The 17,634-nt window shown below is 38.3% G+C and overlaps 1 protein-coding gene across 8 annotated transcripts in view; it reads left to right on the plus strand.

The window, feature by feature from the left end:
* The window catches only part of LRRFIP2 (LRR binding FLII interacting protein 2), a 107,570-nt gene that overhangs the window by 17,593 nt on the left and 72,343 nt on the right, over positions 1–17,634 (plus strand). For all 8 annotated transcript variants that reach the window (XM_088026764.1, XM_088026753.1, XM_088026756.1 and 5 more), the window contains exon 2: positions 1,790–1,933. In XM_088026764.1, the coding sequence (XP_087882890.1) occupies positions 1,844–1,933 (90 nt within the window). In that variant the 5' untranslated portion in view covers positions 1,790–1,843. The remainder of the gene's footprint in view (positions 1–1,789; positions 1,934–17,634) is intronic.

A 17,634-nucleotide genomic window follows, 5' to 3' on the forward strand; every position in this document is an offset into this window, starting at 1 on the left:
TTGAATGTGTCCTTGGAAGGCCGGCTGAAGGACAAATATTGGGTGATATTACTGTGCATCAGTTAAATTGTCACTCCAGTCTTTGAAAAGTACTACATGCTGCTTTTTTCTCAGTAGGTGACTAATGCATGTACATCGTTACTATTAAGTGTATGATCTTTTTAAAGGGATGCTGAGGGTGAGGATGATGGAAGACTTCTGCAAAAACAACACTGAGCTTTTTAGAAATTGTCCTGATTTGTGGCTGGGACTTCTCAGCTGCTGCTTTCAGACATAACATTCCTTCTCTTCGTTTCCATTTGAAGGAGTCCTTTCTTATCATATCCAGATAGATTTTCTATGGCAGAGTGATGAACTATCATCAGTCTTCATTCTGATTGACAAACATAGAATGCCAGCTATGGGGAATAAAAAATGGTGTCAGATAAGAGGGGAATGGCCTGAATTTTCACTGGAGAAGACTTTCTTTGGAAGAGTGAATTGATGAAGTGGTTCTGTTTTATTTTGCCTGAAACAAGTAAATTCCAACACATTAAAGTCACTTGGAGTTTTAATAGAGTTCATTCTACTGGGGCAAACTTACTTGAAAATTCCTTTGTGACTCACCGTGTAATAAAATTTCACCAGTTTATTTTGTTAAAGCTAGGAAAAAAAATTTAAGTTAATGGGTATTTTGCTAAATGAGCTGTACTCAGGAATGTGTATAGGAGAGAGGGAGGTCATGCAAATGCATTTTCTTATGGGAATCTTTAATTTCAAATACCACATGTTTGGAAGGCCAGATGATCTCTACTATCCTTATTATTAAATCCTGGCAGATGAATTTTTCTTCTCTTTTTTTGTAAAAATGGGTCTATTTCATAATAACGGCAACAATAATAGATCCATAGATATATTCTTAGTCGTTGGCCTACATCAGTTTTGTTTGTCACCTTATCTTTGGCACTTTCCACAGTACCTGGCGGTAACAGGCACTCAGATATTGTTGCATGGACAGTGTTGGTAATTGTTAATTGCGGAATAATAAATCTTCATTTGTTCTTTTATGTGGTAATAGTTTAATTGGAATTGTTTTTTAAATTACACTAAAAAACCAACTTATCTTCGTTAAGTTTAAGGTTCTGTATTAAAATTTCTTGAATATGTTCTTTCAAAGCTTTAGAATGGATGACTTTGCTGAAATGTTTTTTGCTCTGGGATGGAAATAAGTTTTAGAAATAGCTGTAGTAATTTTAAACTGTTAAGTAGAATTACTGTTGACTGCAGTTTTCTGAGGCTAATGTTACAACACATTCTTTTTTTTTTAGACTTTTTATTTATTTGAGAGAGAGAGAGAGAGAGAGAGAGCGCGCGTGCGTCCGTGAGAGCATGCGAGCAGGGGTAGGGGGTGGGGGTGGTTAGGGGGGTTAGACAGGGGGAAGGAATCTCCAGCAGACTCCTTGCCAAGGCTGTAGCCCGAGGCCGGGCTCGATCTCACAACCCTGAGCTGAAATCGAGATTCAGCGGCTCAACTGACTGAGCCACCCAGGTGCCCCTACAATACATTCTTATAGGTTGCTGTCTATGGGTAGCATGGTAAAAAAGAATTGGGAGGTTTAATAATTAGTATAAATTTAAATATTCTGAAATTTGTTGGAATAATTTTATACTGAGGAAAATGTATTTGGTGACTGATTTATATGTAAATACATAAATATAATTTTTCTTTTCTAAAAGTGAATGTATTAAGGAGCTTTAAAATGGTACAAAGAGAAACGTCCTAAGTTAATTCTGTTTCTGTTTATTTCAGGGCCGAAAATAGTGAAATCACGTTTCACGGTTAAAAAACTATTAAGAAGGCAATATGGGGACTCCTGGTTCTGGAAGGAAAAGGACACCTGTAAAAGACCGATTTTCTGCAGAAGATGAAGCTTTGAGTAACATTGCCAGAGAGGTGTGTCTGGAAAACCCCCTCTCAATGTTGAGTTGCACAGTTGGGAACGTTGTGAAAATGTTGGGGGGAGATAGACTTTCATTCACTGAGCTGGTTTCAGAATGCTTACTGTGAATAAGATGTTATATATGGCCTCTAAATACTGTATTAGAATAGAATATAGTTACCATCTCTTTATTTGGATATCTGTTTCTCATCTAAAATTTTTCATTTTTTGTGGATTACTTTGAGGTACCTGTAATGTTTTGAAATTTATAATGAATCTTCAGTATTGAAACTTAAGGTGATTAGAATGTGGAAAATATGATAACTATATTATAGAAACACTCGTAGGCCATACAGTTAACATATTCCAGGAGGCACTGTATAAATGTTGATAGAAACAGTCTTTATTTGGTGTCTGCCCAGATTCAGTTGTTTTAGCTGTTTTTTGAAATACTGCAGTGGAATTTTTATGTTTAACTTTCAGCTAGTACCAGAGCTTCTGGAGCATTTTTGTTTCAGTTTGTTGACAACTCAGAAGAAAGAAAAAAATGGAAAGGGTTGTCACCTATTGAATCACTGGCAACATTTCCTGTTGCATATTGGAAGTTTAAGATAACTCCCAGCTGTGATTTCTTATTGAGGTGCCAACTTTGTTTCAGACTCTGACTCTATCTGCATCTGTAGACCTGAGCATAAATCAATCTGGTACAAAAATTGGTTAGAGCATTATTAAATTATATTCTTTTTGTGAGGATTAGTACCTCACCACTTCCTCTTTGTTATTCTTAGTAAATAGATCATTTAGGACTAGTGCTATTTCCTTTTGACATATTATACAGTCTCTTTTTGGCCCAGCTCATTGTTACATTTTTTTCCTCTGGTAAACTACTCCGTTAGCTTTTGAATTAGAAGTCAAATTCCATAGAGGGATGTTTGAAGCAAAGAAAAGTTGTCTAATAACTGTTGGCAAGCTTGTGATACTTTAACAAAATCACCTTTAAAAAATCAAGCGAGATATTTTCAGATAAAGGGGTAAAAGATTCTTTAAAATGAAGTGAAAATGAGATACAAGGATTTTAAGTATTTGCACAAATGAAGCATTTTAGAAGCCACATAGTTTTATTTGAAAACTGAAACTACTCAAAATGTTTACTTCCCAAATTGAGGGATTTACCCAGATTTCTATAAGGAGAGAAAATGTTGGCACCTTCTAGGCTTTATTGTACCGTCACTAAATATTTGAACTCTTTTTTTGGATCTGTCATGCTTTGTTCGCAAAGTGGATGCATTCTAAACATTTAACACTTGAGTGCTTTCTATGTGACAAACACTTCTATGCATTTAAGTTGCATTAATTCATTTAATCTTTTTTTTTAAGATTTTATTTATTTATTTGACAGAGAGAGACACAGCGAGAGAGGGAACACAAGCAGGGGGAGTGGGAGAGGGAGAAGCAGACTTCCCGCGGAGCAGGGAGCTGGATGCGGGGCTCGATCCCAGGACTCTGGGATCATGACCTGAGCCGAAGGCAGACGCTTACCGACTGAGCCACCCAGGCGCCCCTAATTCATTTAATCTTCACAAAATTCTGATATTGGTTTTATTATCTCCGATTTAACGAAGAAACGTTTGCACAGAAGAGTTAAAGTATCTTTCCTAAGGTCACACAGCCAGAAAATAGCAGAGCTTGGGTTCAAACACGTGAAGTCTGGCTCTAAGGTCTGAGCATTTAACTACTTGCTGTGTTGTGCTGTTTCTCAGTAGTCTCCAACTCCCCCATTAATAGTTTCTTTTTTGGTAACTATTCATGATTTTGAAGGTGCTTGCACATCTTGATTCTCACAACAACCTTGTGAGTTAGGAAGGATAGATATTATTATTAACCTTATTTACAGATGAGGAAACAGACAAAACTGAGAGATAAATGTCTAAAAGATACCAGAGCTGAGGCTCAAAATCAGCTACTTAAAGCCATTGTTTATTCTACTGTACCATACTGCTTCCAGAAGAGACAGGCTTTGGAGAGTTCTAAGTGTGGCTTTGAATCCTGCCTCTACTAGTTGCTTCTTGAGTAATTTTGTTAAGTAACTACTATGGACTTCAGTTTCCTCATCTGTAAAATGGGAATAATATTGTCTTCCTGTATTACAGGGCTGTTGTGATGATTAAAGGACACAAAGCATGTAAACCTTTATCATAGTGTTAGGTTTGCAGTGGGCTATTTTGTTGCCTAGTAATAAGTCAGAATTAAAAGTGAGAGTAGAGGTAAAATCGTCTTTTTTAAAAAAGAAATTTATTAAGATAGGTGTTCTAAAACATGGTTGATCACTAGACTCCCTCAGGGAACCTTTTTAGTGTACAGAGTCCCAGGCTTTACTTGTACTTGCTAAATCAGAATCTGTGGGGGTTGAGCTCAGAAACCTGTATTTAAGTGCATGTGCACCCATGCATGCACACATACACACAGACACACTTCTTCCTGGGGGATCTTGATGGCCATTCAGATTTGGGAACCATGAACCAAAATGTGGAGAAGAAAACAACAACAACAACAAAAACAAAAAAAGAACCCAAAACAAAATACAGAGAAGATCCTATCCTGGATGGTCTGTTTTTTATACCTACAGGTTGTTTTCCTCCTTGTACGTTATTATTTTGCTATGAAATAACTTAGTTTAATACAGTTATTAATAAGTTATTGTATAATAATAAAAGTTATTATTATAAAAGGATTTAAAAGCCCAGTATTTTTAGTTTTTATTTCTATTTTCAGAGCTCTGAATATGAATGTGCCGACTCTTAATAACCTGGTCAAAAGGCTCAGCTTAACCTTCAATATGAAAGGGTCAGTTTCTATTAAGATTCAAGATTTTTATTTGTATGAGTGCCTAATGTGTGACGTAGAGTTTGAAAATTTTAGAGGAACTAGGTTTAGCAGTTTTAATAATTCCTTCATATATTTCTTGTGATTCTTTTTTTTCCTTTAAAGTTTTCATAGCTAATTCTCAGTTGTGCATTCATACATTACATGGTTGACATTTGCAGATCACCCCAATCCTTATTTTCTCCCATATGATCATCCCTTTCACAAAAAACATGCCTGAAACCAGAATGAACAGAACCCCCTTAATGATTAAAAAGGACAAGTAGCTTAATACCCCCTTTTTAATTGTTAAATCTCAACAGTTTAATTTGTCTTTTCTCACTTCAAATTGTTTTTTGAGATAGGGAATGCCACAAATAAAGAAAAATAACCTCTTTTTCCTCCTGCATACTATTTGCTCAGGTTTCTTTGCTCCTCAGTTGGCCACAAGTCAGGGAACTAGAGGGAATGAGGAGGAAAAGAAAGAAAAGGCATAAACATATTCTGCAAACTGGATAATTTGCATGCTAAAATATGGAACTGAGTACATTGTGGTAAAACATACATAACATAAAACTTATCTTACCCATTTTTACAACTATAGGATTCTGTGGCCTTAAGTACATTCACATTGTTGTGCAACCATTATCACCACCCATCTACAGAAGTCTTCATTTTGTAAGACCTGTGTACATTTTAAAAAGATGTTTGGATGTTTGAAGACTGCTCTGATGAAGTCAGGAATGTGGATGGATTTAGAAGCCCCGTCCTGTCTGTAGTCGTGTTGCTGCTCTGTGCGGGGAGCATGGGCTGTCATAGCTCTTTGCAGAGCTCAGAGGAGCAGTGTCAGAAGGGGTCACCAGCAAGTCCTCTCGGGTGTCAGAGGACCAATTCACATGCTTTTTTTTTTCTTTTTTCCCTTGCTTGTTTGGCTTTGATTGTTCCACAGGTTTGGGGGAAATGCAATTAGAGGGTTGACTTTAAGTGAAAACTTACCTGAAAGCACAGCGTGTATCAAACTGGGAACCCTTAGGCAGCTAGCTCTCCAAAGGAGAAAGATGAGGGTAGCATGGAAGCTACTTATGCCCCCTTACTGCAGTTAGTTTGGCAAATATTATGGTGAGTGTTCCCAGAAAAAGAAATTAAGCCTTTTGAAGGGATAGCAAACAGTCTTCTTAAGGCATCACAGAAGCCTGGAATATAACTGTTCTCCTTGTTTTAGAGCTGCAGATATGAAGAAAACATGTTCCATGCACATCTCTCCAAATGGAAGTTATCAGAATGTTGCTTATTTTTGGACCTTATGATCTAAAAGTCCTTTTAGCTCTAAAATTCTTTGAGTTCCCTTGAGATCCAGGACCCAAAGAGATTCATGCTCATAATGCGCAGTTCTCTGAGATCTAAAGGATCAATGACAAGCATAGAAATTGATAATCTTTTATAGGAGTTAAGAGTTTAGCAAATGGAGTGTTCAGAGACTTTTGTTGTTGAGCAGAATGTACATGTAGATATTGGGTGCATACACCTACTTGTAATAAAGAAGAAAGGAAGCTTTTACGGCTTTTTGACATTTGTGGCTGCTAGGACTTTCAGAATTCTTTTTTTTAAAAAAAGATTTATTGAGAGTGAGTGCATGAGTGGGGGGAGGGGCAGAGGAGAGGGAGAGAGAATCCTCAAGTAGACTGATGTCATGGAGCCTGTTGTTATGACCTGAGCCAAAACAAGAGTTGGACATTTTGAACCACCCAGGCACCCCCAGATTTCATTTTTCAAAATAGCTTTATTGAGATATATTTCATCCACTTGGAATGTATAATTCAATGGTTTTTGGTATTTTACAGTATTGATTTTTTTTTAAGTTGTGATTATAACGTATAACAAAATTTGCCATTTTAACTATTTGCAGACTACAATTCAATGGCATTCATTGCATTTACAATGTTGTGCAACCATCACCACTGTCTATTTCTAAAACCTTTTCATTACCCCAGAGATAAACTCTGTAACCATTAAGTAATAACTCCCCATTCCCCTTCTTCCAGATCCTGGTAAACCTTTAATAAACTTTATGTCTCTATGAATTTGTCTAATTCTGAATATTCCATATAAGTGGAATTATACAGTATTTTTCCTTTTGTATCTGGCTCTTTTTCACTTAGCATAATGACTTCAAGATTCATCCGTGTTGTAGGGTGTATCAGAATTTCATTCCTTTCCCCTCCTTCAAATAACTTCATTCCTTTTTTAAGGCTGAATACTTTTCCACCGTATGTATATATTACATGTTGTTTATCCATTTATCTGTTGATGGATGCTTGGTTGGATTTCATTTTGCTGCCTATGGAAATAACAGCCATCCCAGGCATCTAGTAGTGAGAACCAGAAGTTTGCAGGTTTTGATTATGTATTAGCAGCCTGAACAGAAGGATGCAAAGGCAAGAATTGTGCTTAGTTTAAAAGATACTGTCCAGTGTTATTGTTTTATGGAATGATAACCATGATAGCTTGGTAGAACTGATGATCTCATAGTTATCTCACTATTTTACCTGAGTAATTTATTCATTTTTAGGGCATGGCAAATTAAGGATAAAAAAACTTGGTAGCAGTTTTTGAAAATGTAAAGAATTACCATAATCACAATAATTGATCTCAGCTCAGGTCTTGATCTCAGGGTCATGAGTTCAAGTCCTTTATTGGGCTCCATGCTGGATGCGAAGCCCTAAAAAAGCAAAAGAAAGAAAAAGGAATAGAGTTTTTAAAAAATGCACAAATTTTGAATGTCATTCATTCAGTAAATGTTTTTTGAGCATCTGTCCTCTGCAAGTGCTGTGTCAGATGTGAGGGATAGACAGTGGACAGGTCTAACATAGTCCTTGCCCTCATGGAGCTTACTTTCTATAGGGGGAAATAGACATTAAACAAAGAATTACAGAATGGACTAGTTCAATTTTCAGTTCCTTTTTTTCTTTAAAATTAATGTCTACATTTAACATGGTAATTTCTGTCTTGAAAGCTATGATTGTCAGTGTATGTCACAGTGGCATTTTCAGAATTGAGGAAATACAGTAATCTATTTACAACTGTGTTAAGCGCTTTGAGTGGACAGTAAATGATTTTATTAAAAAGTGTGTGATAGGGGACTTGACATGTTTGGGGGCTTTGGGAAGGCTTCCCTGAGCCCTTTCAGCTGAGTTCTGAAGGATGAATGGAATTATTGAGGGGAAAGAGTTGTCAGATGTGGGAAAGAGCTTTCCAGTCAGAGGGAAGAATGCGTGACAAGCTTTTGAGCCTGAAAGAGTATGGAGAATTCGAGGAATAATAACAACAGCTAACGTACTGATTACTGAGCTCATATTACGTACCAGTCACTGTCCTAAGTTCTTTATTTTATTGATTATGAATGCAGGGCATGGAGAAGTGAAGTAACTTGCCCAAGGTCACATAGCTAGAAAGGTAAGGCTGAAATTTGCACTTAGGCTCCTCTGCTTGTAAACGATTGTGCCTCCTCTGAGGTACTGTTAACACTAACATGCACAGCAAGGAGGGGAGTAGCCAGGGGGTAGGCAGGAGCCAGATCACATAAGCCAGTGGTTCTCAACCGAGGGTGATTTTGTCCCCTACAGGACATTTGGTAATGTGTGGAGATATTTTTGTCTGTCCTAACAGGAGGAGGGGTGTTGCTACTGGTGTTTGTGGGTAGAGACCAGGGATGCTTATACACATCCTACAATGCCCAGGACAGCCCTCCACAACAAAGAATTATCTGGCCCAAATAGTCAGTAGCTGAGAACCCTATTACAGGTTCTTAAAGAGTGTATTTAGGATTTGGGTCTGTGTCCGAAGAACAGTGGAAAAATATTGTGAAGGGTTTTGTGTAGGGGTATGACATGATCAGATCTGTGCCTTAAAAGGATGACTTCAGTGCAGATTGGAGAGTATATCTATATCAGAAAGGATATTAGTGGATATGGGGAGATGAGTTGTGAGACTTTCAGAGGCAGTGGGGGCCTGGCCCAGAGGGACGGCAGTGGGGATGGTAAGAGGTGGTTGGAACGGAGAAGTAAGTAGTTGATGCTCAGTGAGTGGTTGTGTTTGAGTAGTAGAGAGGGGAAAGTTTGGATTGTGCGTCTGGGTGGTGGTAGGGATCATTTGAGTGGGAAGGAGTCTTGGAGAGGGAGGACCATGGACTTAACGTGGTATGTGTTGTATTTAAGGTGCCTGTGAGGCATCTAAGAAGAGACTGAAGAGGCAGTTTGCGGATATGGATCAAGAACTCTAAGGAGAGGTCTGGGCTGTAGATAAACATTGAGACCTGTGAGCATGTAGAAGGTAATTGAAATCGTGAGTGTGGATGAAATTTGTCTAAGGAGGAAGTGTAGAGTTGAAAATAATCATTCCTCAGGCTGAGTCCTAAGGCCGCTCCAGGACTTCAAGGTCAATCTTGAGTCTTTCTTAATTCTGACACTTTTTTGGTCATCCTTTTGTGCTCGGTTCAGATTGTTCTGTGCAAATCAGATTTGTCTGGAAAGCTAACTCCACAGGAGGCATAATGACTCTTATTTAAAATGCTTTTGCGTGTTCTCAATGGTGGTACACAAAAATTTATAAAAATTATGAAATGTAAATTAATTTTTTAGAGTTATGAAAAGTGACTGTTTAAATTTCTCCCTGGTTAAAAAAAAATTCTCCCCCTTTGTGCTTACTGTCTTTATTAGACAAATCCTTTGAAAGGGTAAATCTATATTGTTGTTTTTGGTCATTTAGAATTCCTTCCAGTGGCATTAGTGCATGAATTCAGCCAATTCCCATTGCATGCAGACCTTTGTCCATTTTTTTCCCCGTTCACCCCTAGAACTAAGTCAGAGCTCAGGCTCTGTGATGGCCAGCGTTGCTCTGAGTATCTTGCTTTTCCTTGATTTGTTGTTCTAACCAGAATTAACAGGACTGAGTTTGTGTGAGTGTGACTGAAAAATATCTGGTGTAGCATTCAGTTGTCATAATTTTCACCATTCCTGGGACTTAGAGGAACTTGGAGAAAAAAATTCAAATAGCACAATATCAGTAACCTAAATGTGAAGACGTTATTGGCAACACCCTTTTTCTTCCCCCAAAGTATTTCTATGAGAACTATGATTCACATTTTCCCCTCTGGTTAGATATGTCACTGCAGATCCAGAATTTCAGTTCTCCTGAGCTGTCTATTTATTAGCTTGTATTCAGACCTGAGTAATATAGTCTATAATCTTAAATTTCCTCTCTCATTCCAAAAGAATATTTTGCTATCAAAAGGTCTCTGAGTAAAAGGAAGATACAGTTTTTTGACATCAGAAGAAAATGGCTTAAAGTCCTTAGATTTTTATCGAATACATACAGGTATTTGTACTCAGAATTTATATAGTTGGTTTTCAACTACGAAAAGCTTTTTAAAAAAGTAGTTAACCATAATTACATTGTAAGATCTAATTAAGAAAAATGGTACCTGAGATTTTTCTACTAAAGGGAAGTTGTTAAGAAATTGAGTAATGATTTTGTTAGTCTGGAAACCATAGCAACACAATAAATATTATGTCTCTCAATTTGTCTTTCAGGGTTCTTTGGCATGACTCAGTGTCATGGAAAAATAAACAAAATTAAACACAGTAAACTCTGAGTCCTAGCTACCTGAATTAGTCATTTTCCTTGAATGTTTCACTTTCTAGAATTTTGTATTATACATTTCTTGAAATTAAAGCATAGTCTGTAAAGATACAGATTATTTTTTGTATTTCTTACTCACGCCAGTTGCATGGGTTTTATATTATGGGTATACATGCAAGTTGGCAGCTCTGCACTTGGCTTGATTAAGTGCATTTCTGTCAAATTATGAATTTTTTAATATATTTTTTTAAGATTTATTTTAGAGAGGGAGAGCGAGCTTGTGCATATGAATGGAGGGGCAAAGGGAGAGGGAGAGAGATCCTCAAGCAGACTCTTGGCTGAGCATGGCGCTGACTTGGGGCTAGATCCCAGGACCCTGAGATCATGACCTGAGCCAAAATCAAGAGTCGACAGCTTAACCTACTGAGCCATCCAGGCACCCCTCAAATTAAGAAATTTTAATTTGCCTCTCTTGAAAAGTGTTACATGATCACAGTAGGACAGAATTTTAAAGTTAGAGGTTTCCTTTCTTTTAAAGGCATTTGAGTGTGGGTTTTCATGTACTTCTCTTTGAAAATATTAAATGCAGGAAGGTTTTGATAATAGTATAGCTACCCATGAGTCTACCACCCAACGTTAACTGATATCAGTGTTTTTTGATAATTGCTTTAGGTTAAAATAGCTAAGGAAGGGAGAAAGAAGACATTATAAACGAAGTTTAGGGCCCCTTTTTCACTTCCTAGGCCTCTCTTTCCACCCCCACCCTTTACCCAACAGTGAACCACTATGATAAAATTTCCTTCCTGTCTGTTCTAAAAGCTCGAATACATATCTCCATAAACAGTATTGTTTTATGGGTTTTTGTGTATTGTTTTCCAAGTGCTCAATAGGCATGCGGGTGTGAAACAAGTAGAACCATGTGGGAAGCTGCCAGAATAACAACTCAGTATGGCTGGAGAGAGGTTGGGGAATGGGAGGAGATAATGCTGGAGAGACTGTAGGGCCAGTCATGAAGGGATTTGTGTGCTGAGGAGTTTAACTCTGATTTTGGAAGCTGTGGAGGAGCCATTGAAGAGTAAAAGATTTTTCGGATTTGATTTGTAACACAATTGCTTTAGCCATCATATGAAGAATGACTGGTGTAGGAGGCAGAAAACTAGCTGGGAAGCTGCTGTGGTCATCTTGGCAAGAGGTGCTGAGAGCCTGAATTAAGGCAGTAATAGTGACAATGGAGAGGAAAGTTTGGATGGCAAGAACAGTAAAGAGAATCTTGAAGGGAGCTATGTAGTTGAGGTTTGGTGACTGTGGAGAGAGAGTAAAAAAGAAGGAGGAGCCTTGTGATGATTCTTTATCTCAGTTTTGGGGTAACTGCACAGCTACCAAGGAATATAAAGAGGAAGAGGAAGTTGAAGGGAAAGATTATAAAGTCAATTTGTGATACACTGAGTCTGAGGTTCCAGTGGGACAGCCTTAGTGGTTCATAGCTAGTTGGAGCAGGACTGTGGGAGAAAAGTCTGAGTTGGACATAAAAGATTTGCAGATAATCAGTATCACGATGAGGGGTGGGGGATGGAGGGGGAGCATAGAGTGAAAAGGGAGATCAAGCCCAGAAGCTTTAGAGCTTTGGAGCTCATGATAAATTCTGAGGAAGAGAGGTCAGAGAGTCAGGGGTAAAACTGGGCGATTAGTATTGCAGAAAGCCAAGAGATGGGAAATTTAAGAAGGAATTGAGTGGTCAGGGATGTTGGAAGTCCAGAAAGGACAAGTGAGGTAAGAATAGAAAAATCCTATTGGGTTTGGTAGTTAGAGGTCATTAGTGACTTGTAGGAGCAATTTCAATAAAATTATTTGGGCAGAAGCCAGAATGCAGTCACGTGGAGAAAGTGGGAAGTGAGGAGGAGGTGTAAGAAAAGTTGGCTATGAAGAGAAGACAAGGCAGAATCGAACCAGGTTGGGATTGTTTGTTTTTATTTGTTTTTGGAAGATGAGAGGGAGTTTGAACCTATCTAATGAGAAGAACAAGGAGAGAGTGAAGATGGAGAAGGGAAATCACATAGTTGAGGCAACCTCCCTCGGGAAGATGGATTTCACATCATAACATGGAGTGTGTGTGTGTGTGTGTGTGTGTGTGTGTGTGTGTGTGTGTGTGTCTCAGGAGGGATATAGTTATATATGTTTTATATTTATATTAAGTTATATGGCTTATAATTCTCTTGCCTTTGAATCTTAGGATGATGGATTCAAACTATTTTTTTTTTTTGTGGATCCCAATGAGGGGATTGAACTTACAAACCTGAGATGAGATTGTGTTGGATGCTTAACTGACTGAGCCATCCAGGTGCCTTTTTTTTTTTTTTTTTTTTTTTTAAGATTTATCATTTGAGAGAGAGCACAAGTGGGTAGGAGAGGCAGAGGGAGAGGGAGAAGCAGACTCTCCGCTGAGCAGGGTGCCCAGTGCAGGGCTCGATCCCAGCATCCTGGGATCTTGACCTGAGCCGAAGGCAGACACTCAGCCAACTGAGCCACCCAGGTGCCCCAGCAGGATTGGTTTCAGTTGAGTTTCTTACTTGGAATGCCACTGGGAGCCACAATGAGTTTATTTTAGCCTGTTCTCCTATGCTTATTTTACCAAAAGAGTAACAGAATCCAGATTTGTATAAGGATGCTTTTGGGCATTGGAAACCATAAAATACATTATGGCTAATCGTATTTTATTTTGGGATGTTTTATCTTGCTTGTTCCTTGGTGTTTTAGGCAGAGTAATTCAACAGTGTGTAGTATGGAATAGCAAGGGTAGGAGGAGAGTGGGAATGGAGAAAGTGAAGTTAGAATTAGGAAATGAAGTATTCTAGCTGAAAGTGGTAAGAGCCTGCTTGGAAGAGTGGGTGGAGTCTCTTGGAATGGAAATTAAAGGTGGTTGGAAATGGAAAATCAAGGGATATTGCAAAGTAAGATTTGGTTAGGAAGTAGGAGGCCCTGAGACCTTGGGTTTTGAACAAGTGTGACAAGAGTTCCATTTCTGGAGATTGGAAAATAGGGAAGCAGAGCCTATGCCCTGGAAGATGAGGTCTCTATGGTCTATGTTTGATGTTTTAAAGATCTGCTAAACTATTGTACCTTTCCAGTGTATAGGGTTCTGATTTCTCCACATCTTTGCCAGCACTAGTTATTTTCTCTTTAAATTTTTAAAAAATTTTAGCCATCCTAACGGGTGTGAAGTATCTCACTGTGGTTTTGATTTGCCTTTCCCTAATGGCTAATGATGTTGAGTATCTTTTTATGTGCTTATTGGCCGTGTGTACATCATCTTTACAGAAATGTGTATTCAAATCCTTTGCCCATTTTAAAATGGAGTGATTTATATTTTTTATTGCATCTCATCCACTTTCTTCTCTTTTCCTTTTCTTTCCCTTCTCTTCTCTTCTCTTTTCTCTTATCTCTTCCCCCCCACATTTTTATTTAAATTCCAGCTTCCTCGATGTGGCTTCTTCTCTCCCTCTAGTTATACAGTTTATTCTGTCAGTTCTCAGGTCCATTTTATGGGTATTCAGAATGATTTGATAGTTATCCAGTTGTGTCCTAGGGATAGGCAAGCATAGGGTCCATATGCTGCCATCTTAGCTTGCAAATCTGCTTTGTTTTCTTAAATTCCAGAAGAGCATAATATAAAATCCTGATGGTAAAGGAAAAGTCCTTAAAGTAGAAGTACTCAAACCATAGTATGTCGTTAGTTCTCAGCTTTCCTAGAAGTTCTTTCTAGAGAATTTTTTAAAATTTATTTATTTTTAGAAGTTTTTAAGAGGGAGAGAGAGTGCAAGTGGGGGGAGGGGCAGAGGGAGTGGGAGAAGCAGACTCCCCACTGAGCAGGGAGCCTAATGTGGGGCTCTATCCCAGGCCCCTGAGATCACAGCCCGAACTGAAGGCAGACGCTTAACCGACTGAGCCACCCAGGCGCCCCCAGAATTTTTTAAATTTTTTTATTTGAGAGAGAGATTGAGAGAGAGCAAGCATGAGCCAGGGAGGGGCAGAGGGAGAGGAAGAGAGAATCTTAAGCAGGCTCCAAGCTCAGTGTGGAGCTGGTTTTTGGCCTCGATCTCACAACCCTGAGATTATGACCTTAGCTGAAATCAAGAGTATCAAGAGTTGGATGCTTAACCAACTGAGCCACCCAGCACCCCCCTGAAGTTCTTTTCTTTGTCTCTTTCGTTTCCTTTTTTTTTTTTTTTAAGATTTATTTACTTATTTGAGAGAGGGAGAGAGAATGTGTGTGTGTGGATGCACGTGCAAGTGGAGGGAGGGGTAGAGGGACAGAATCTTCAAGCAGACTCTACTCTGAGTGGGGAGCTTCACGTGGGGGCTTGATCCCAGGACCCTGAGATCATGACCTGAGTGAAACCAAGAGTCCAGCGCCCAACCGACTGAGTCACCCAGGTGCCCTTAGAAGTTCTTAGTTATGATTGTATGATTCCTAATTATTAGTTGAGTTGCGAAGTGAACAGCCAACAAATTTAGAAGGTTTCTGAATTAATACAACCTAAAGCAATTGGTTCCAGGGGGGGATCAAGTCCCATGATTTTTGCTATCATTTTATTTTTCCATTTCCCCACGCATTTAGTGGGAAATGGATTTAATTCTATTCAAATATATCTTTGCTTTTTGTTTTATCATTTTCACTGTTCTAAGAAGAATAGATTTCTATACTTACATGATTGCATATTTCCTTTAGTCATTCTTACTGTGCCTAATATTTGAAAGCATAATGATGAGAAAAATTTTTAGAAACCTAGTCCATTGACCTACTTGATTTCACAAGTAACTTCTGAACCTGAATTTCCAGTTCCTAAATTTTCCTATTAACTTTATTTTAAAAGTGTGAGTCATATAGAGCTTAAAGACTCTAAAAATACTTAAATGAATTAGGCTCCTGAATAATTCTGATTTCATGTCTTATGGTAACTTTAACTTTTTTTGTGGTAAAATACATAACATAATTTGCCATTTTAATCATCTTTAAGTATACAATTCAGTGGCATTGAGTACATTTACATTGTTGTGCATCCCGCACTATTCTCCATCTTCAGAACTTTGTCATCATCCTATACTGAAACTGTGTACGCATTGATAAAAATTCCCCATTTCTCCCTTTCCTCCAGCCCCTCAGAACCACTGTTCAACTTTCTGTGCCCAGGCCATTTGATTATTCTAGGTACGTCAAATATGTAGAATCATACAATATTTGTACTTTCGTGTCTGGCTTGTTTCACTTAACATAATGTTTTCAAGATTCATCCATGTTTTAGCATGTGTCAGAGTTTCCTTCCCTCCTGGATCATATTCCACTGTATGGATATAACACATTTTGTTTATTCATCCATTGATGGACACTGGGTTGTTTCTACTTTTTGGCCATTATGGGTAAGGCTGCTTTGAACATTGGTATACAGATATCTGTTTGAGTCTCTGCTTTCAGTTCTTTTGTGTATGTACCCAGAAATGGAATTACCAGATCAAATGGTGATTCTATGTTTAACTTTTTTTTTTTGCCAACTTTGTTTTTAAACTTCTTTAATTTTTGTGATCCTTTTTTCTTATGTCTCATTTATTTTATATCTGTGTGTAAAATGAATGTGTAGAAATCATGCAGTTGTATTCTGAGGGAAGATACTACCTGGAAGTATGCTTTATGTACCTATAATTTATCTATTTAAAAATGCATTGGTACAAGTATAGAGTACCATGTTTTGTCTACTAGATTGGAATCACCTTTTGCTTTTTGCTACTCCTACTCTCAGTACTGCTTCAGGCATCTGGTAGCAATGTGTAGAAAAATACTAAGATGAAGTACTTTTATTTTTATTATTTTTTTAGGATTTTATTTGACAGAAAGAGAGTGAGAGAGGGAACACAAGCAGGGGGAGTGGGAGAGGGAGAAGCAGGCTTCCCGCGGAGCAGGGAGCCCCATGTGGGCCTCGATCCCAGGACCCTGGGACCATGACCTGAGCTGAAGGCAGATGCTTAATGACTGAGCCACCCAGGCGCCCCAAGATAAAGTATTTTTAGATCCTGTTTACCTTTTTTAAGCTTGTTTAGTGGCCTTCTTCAGTACCATCTTCAAGGGAGGCATATCTGAGTTTGGATAAAGTTGGCTAAGGAACAAAGGGAAGGGTATTTTTGTGGCTCTGAAGCCCGTGTTCTTTCTGTTACACAGCAGCCAGGTTCCCTTTCCTTTTGTTGTGAAAGAAATCTTATCAGAGAGTAGATTTCATTTATCTGTAATTTAGGTTTGGTGAGAGAAAACTGGTGAACTATTTTAGCATAAATTGTACAGAATTGGCCATCGATCTTGGAAGGATGAAATGGGCGTTCTGAATACATTTCTAAAGACGGCTACAAGTACAAAGCTAGTAACATGGAAATGACAATCCCTACACATTGCCATGGCTTTGCTGAGATTAAAAAAAAAAAAAGTTTGAAAATTTTCCCCAGAAAAATGATACTTTGTAATTTAAAAATGTATTTGCTATCTGCTGAACTCAACCTTGAAGTATTTTTCCATAAAATACGAACTCTAGTAAGAAAGTGGTGTCTACCAGTAGTCAGAGGGGTAAAGAAGGTAAGAATAGCTTTTTTAAAAGATAGAGGCCAATGAAAGATTCATGTGAGAAGATTAATTGCTCTGGTCATGTTATTGTTTAGAGCTTGAGGTTGGCAGATACATGTTTAGGGTTTGTGCTACTAAAAGGCCAGCGAGGCATACTGGGAAAGTGCCAAAATTGGGGTAGTTGAATAAGTGTTAACTCTTAAGCTGTCTCCTCTTCTTAGAAGCCTGCCAGGATCTTGCCAGGGAAAACGAATTGCTCTCTACTTCATGCTCCTCCCCTTAGCATTGTGTTTCCACGTCCTTCAACTAGATTGAGGACTTCTTTGGGGCGGAGATGTCACATCTTACCCTGTATTTTCAGCACTGAACATAATTGCTTCCGTACAATAGACCCTTTTAAACATTGGCTGAGTCTCTTAATGTGAGACTTGGGCACAAATACAACACCACAGGAAAAGCAGCTATTGTAGTTATCAGGGGGCAATCTGAATCAGAGTTAGGATGTGGCTGAGAACAGAGGAAACCACTGCAAGATAGAAATCACTGAGGAGATTTTTAAGTTTCATGTGGTACATCAAGCTTTTTCCTTGTCTCATTTCCTAGATGCGTTGGTCC

This window comes from Eumetopias jubatus, unplaced genomic scaffold (genome assembly GCF_037043125.1).
Source record: "Eumetopias jubatus isolate StellerSeaLion01/CBP00866 unplaced genomic scaffold, mEumJub1_p1.0 scaffold_1, whole genome shotgun sequence".
Taxonomy (NCBI): Eukaryota; Metazoa; Chordata; class Mammalia; order Carnivora; family Otariidae; genus Eumetopias; species Eumetopias jubatus.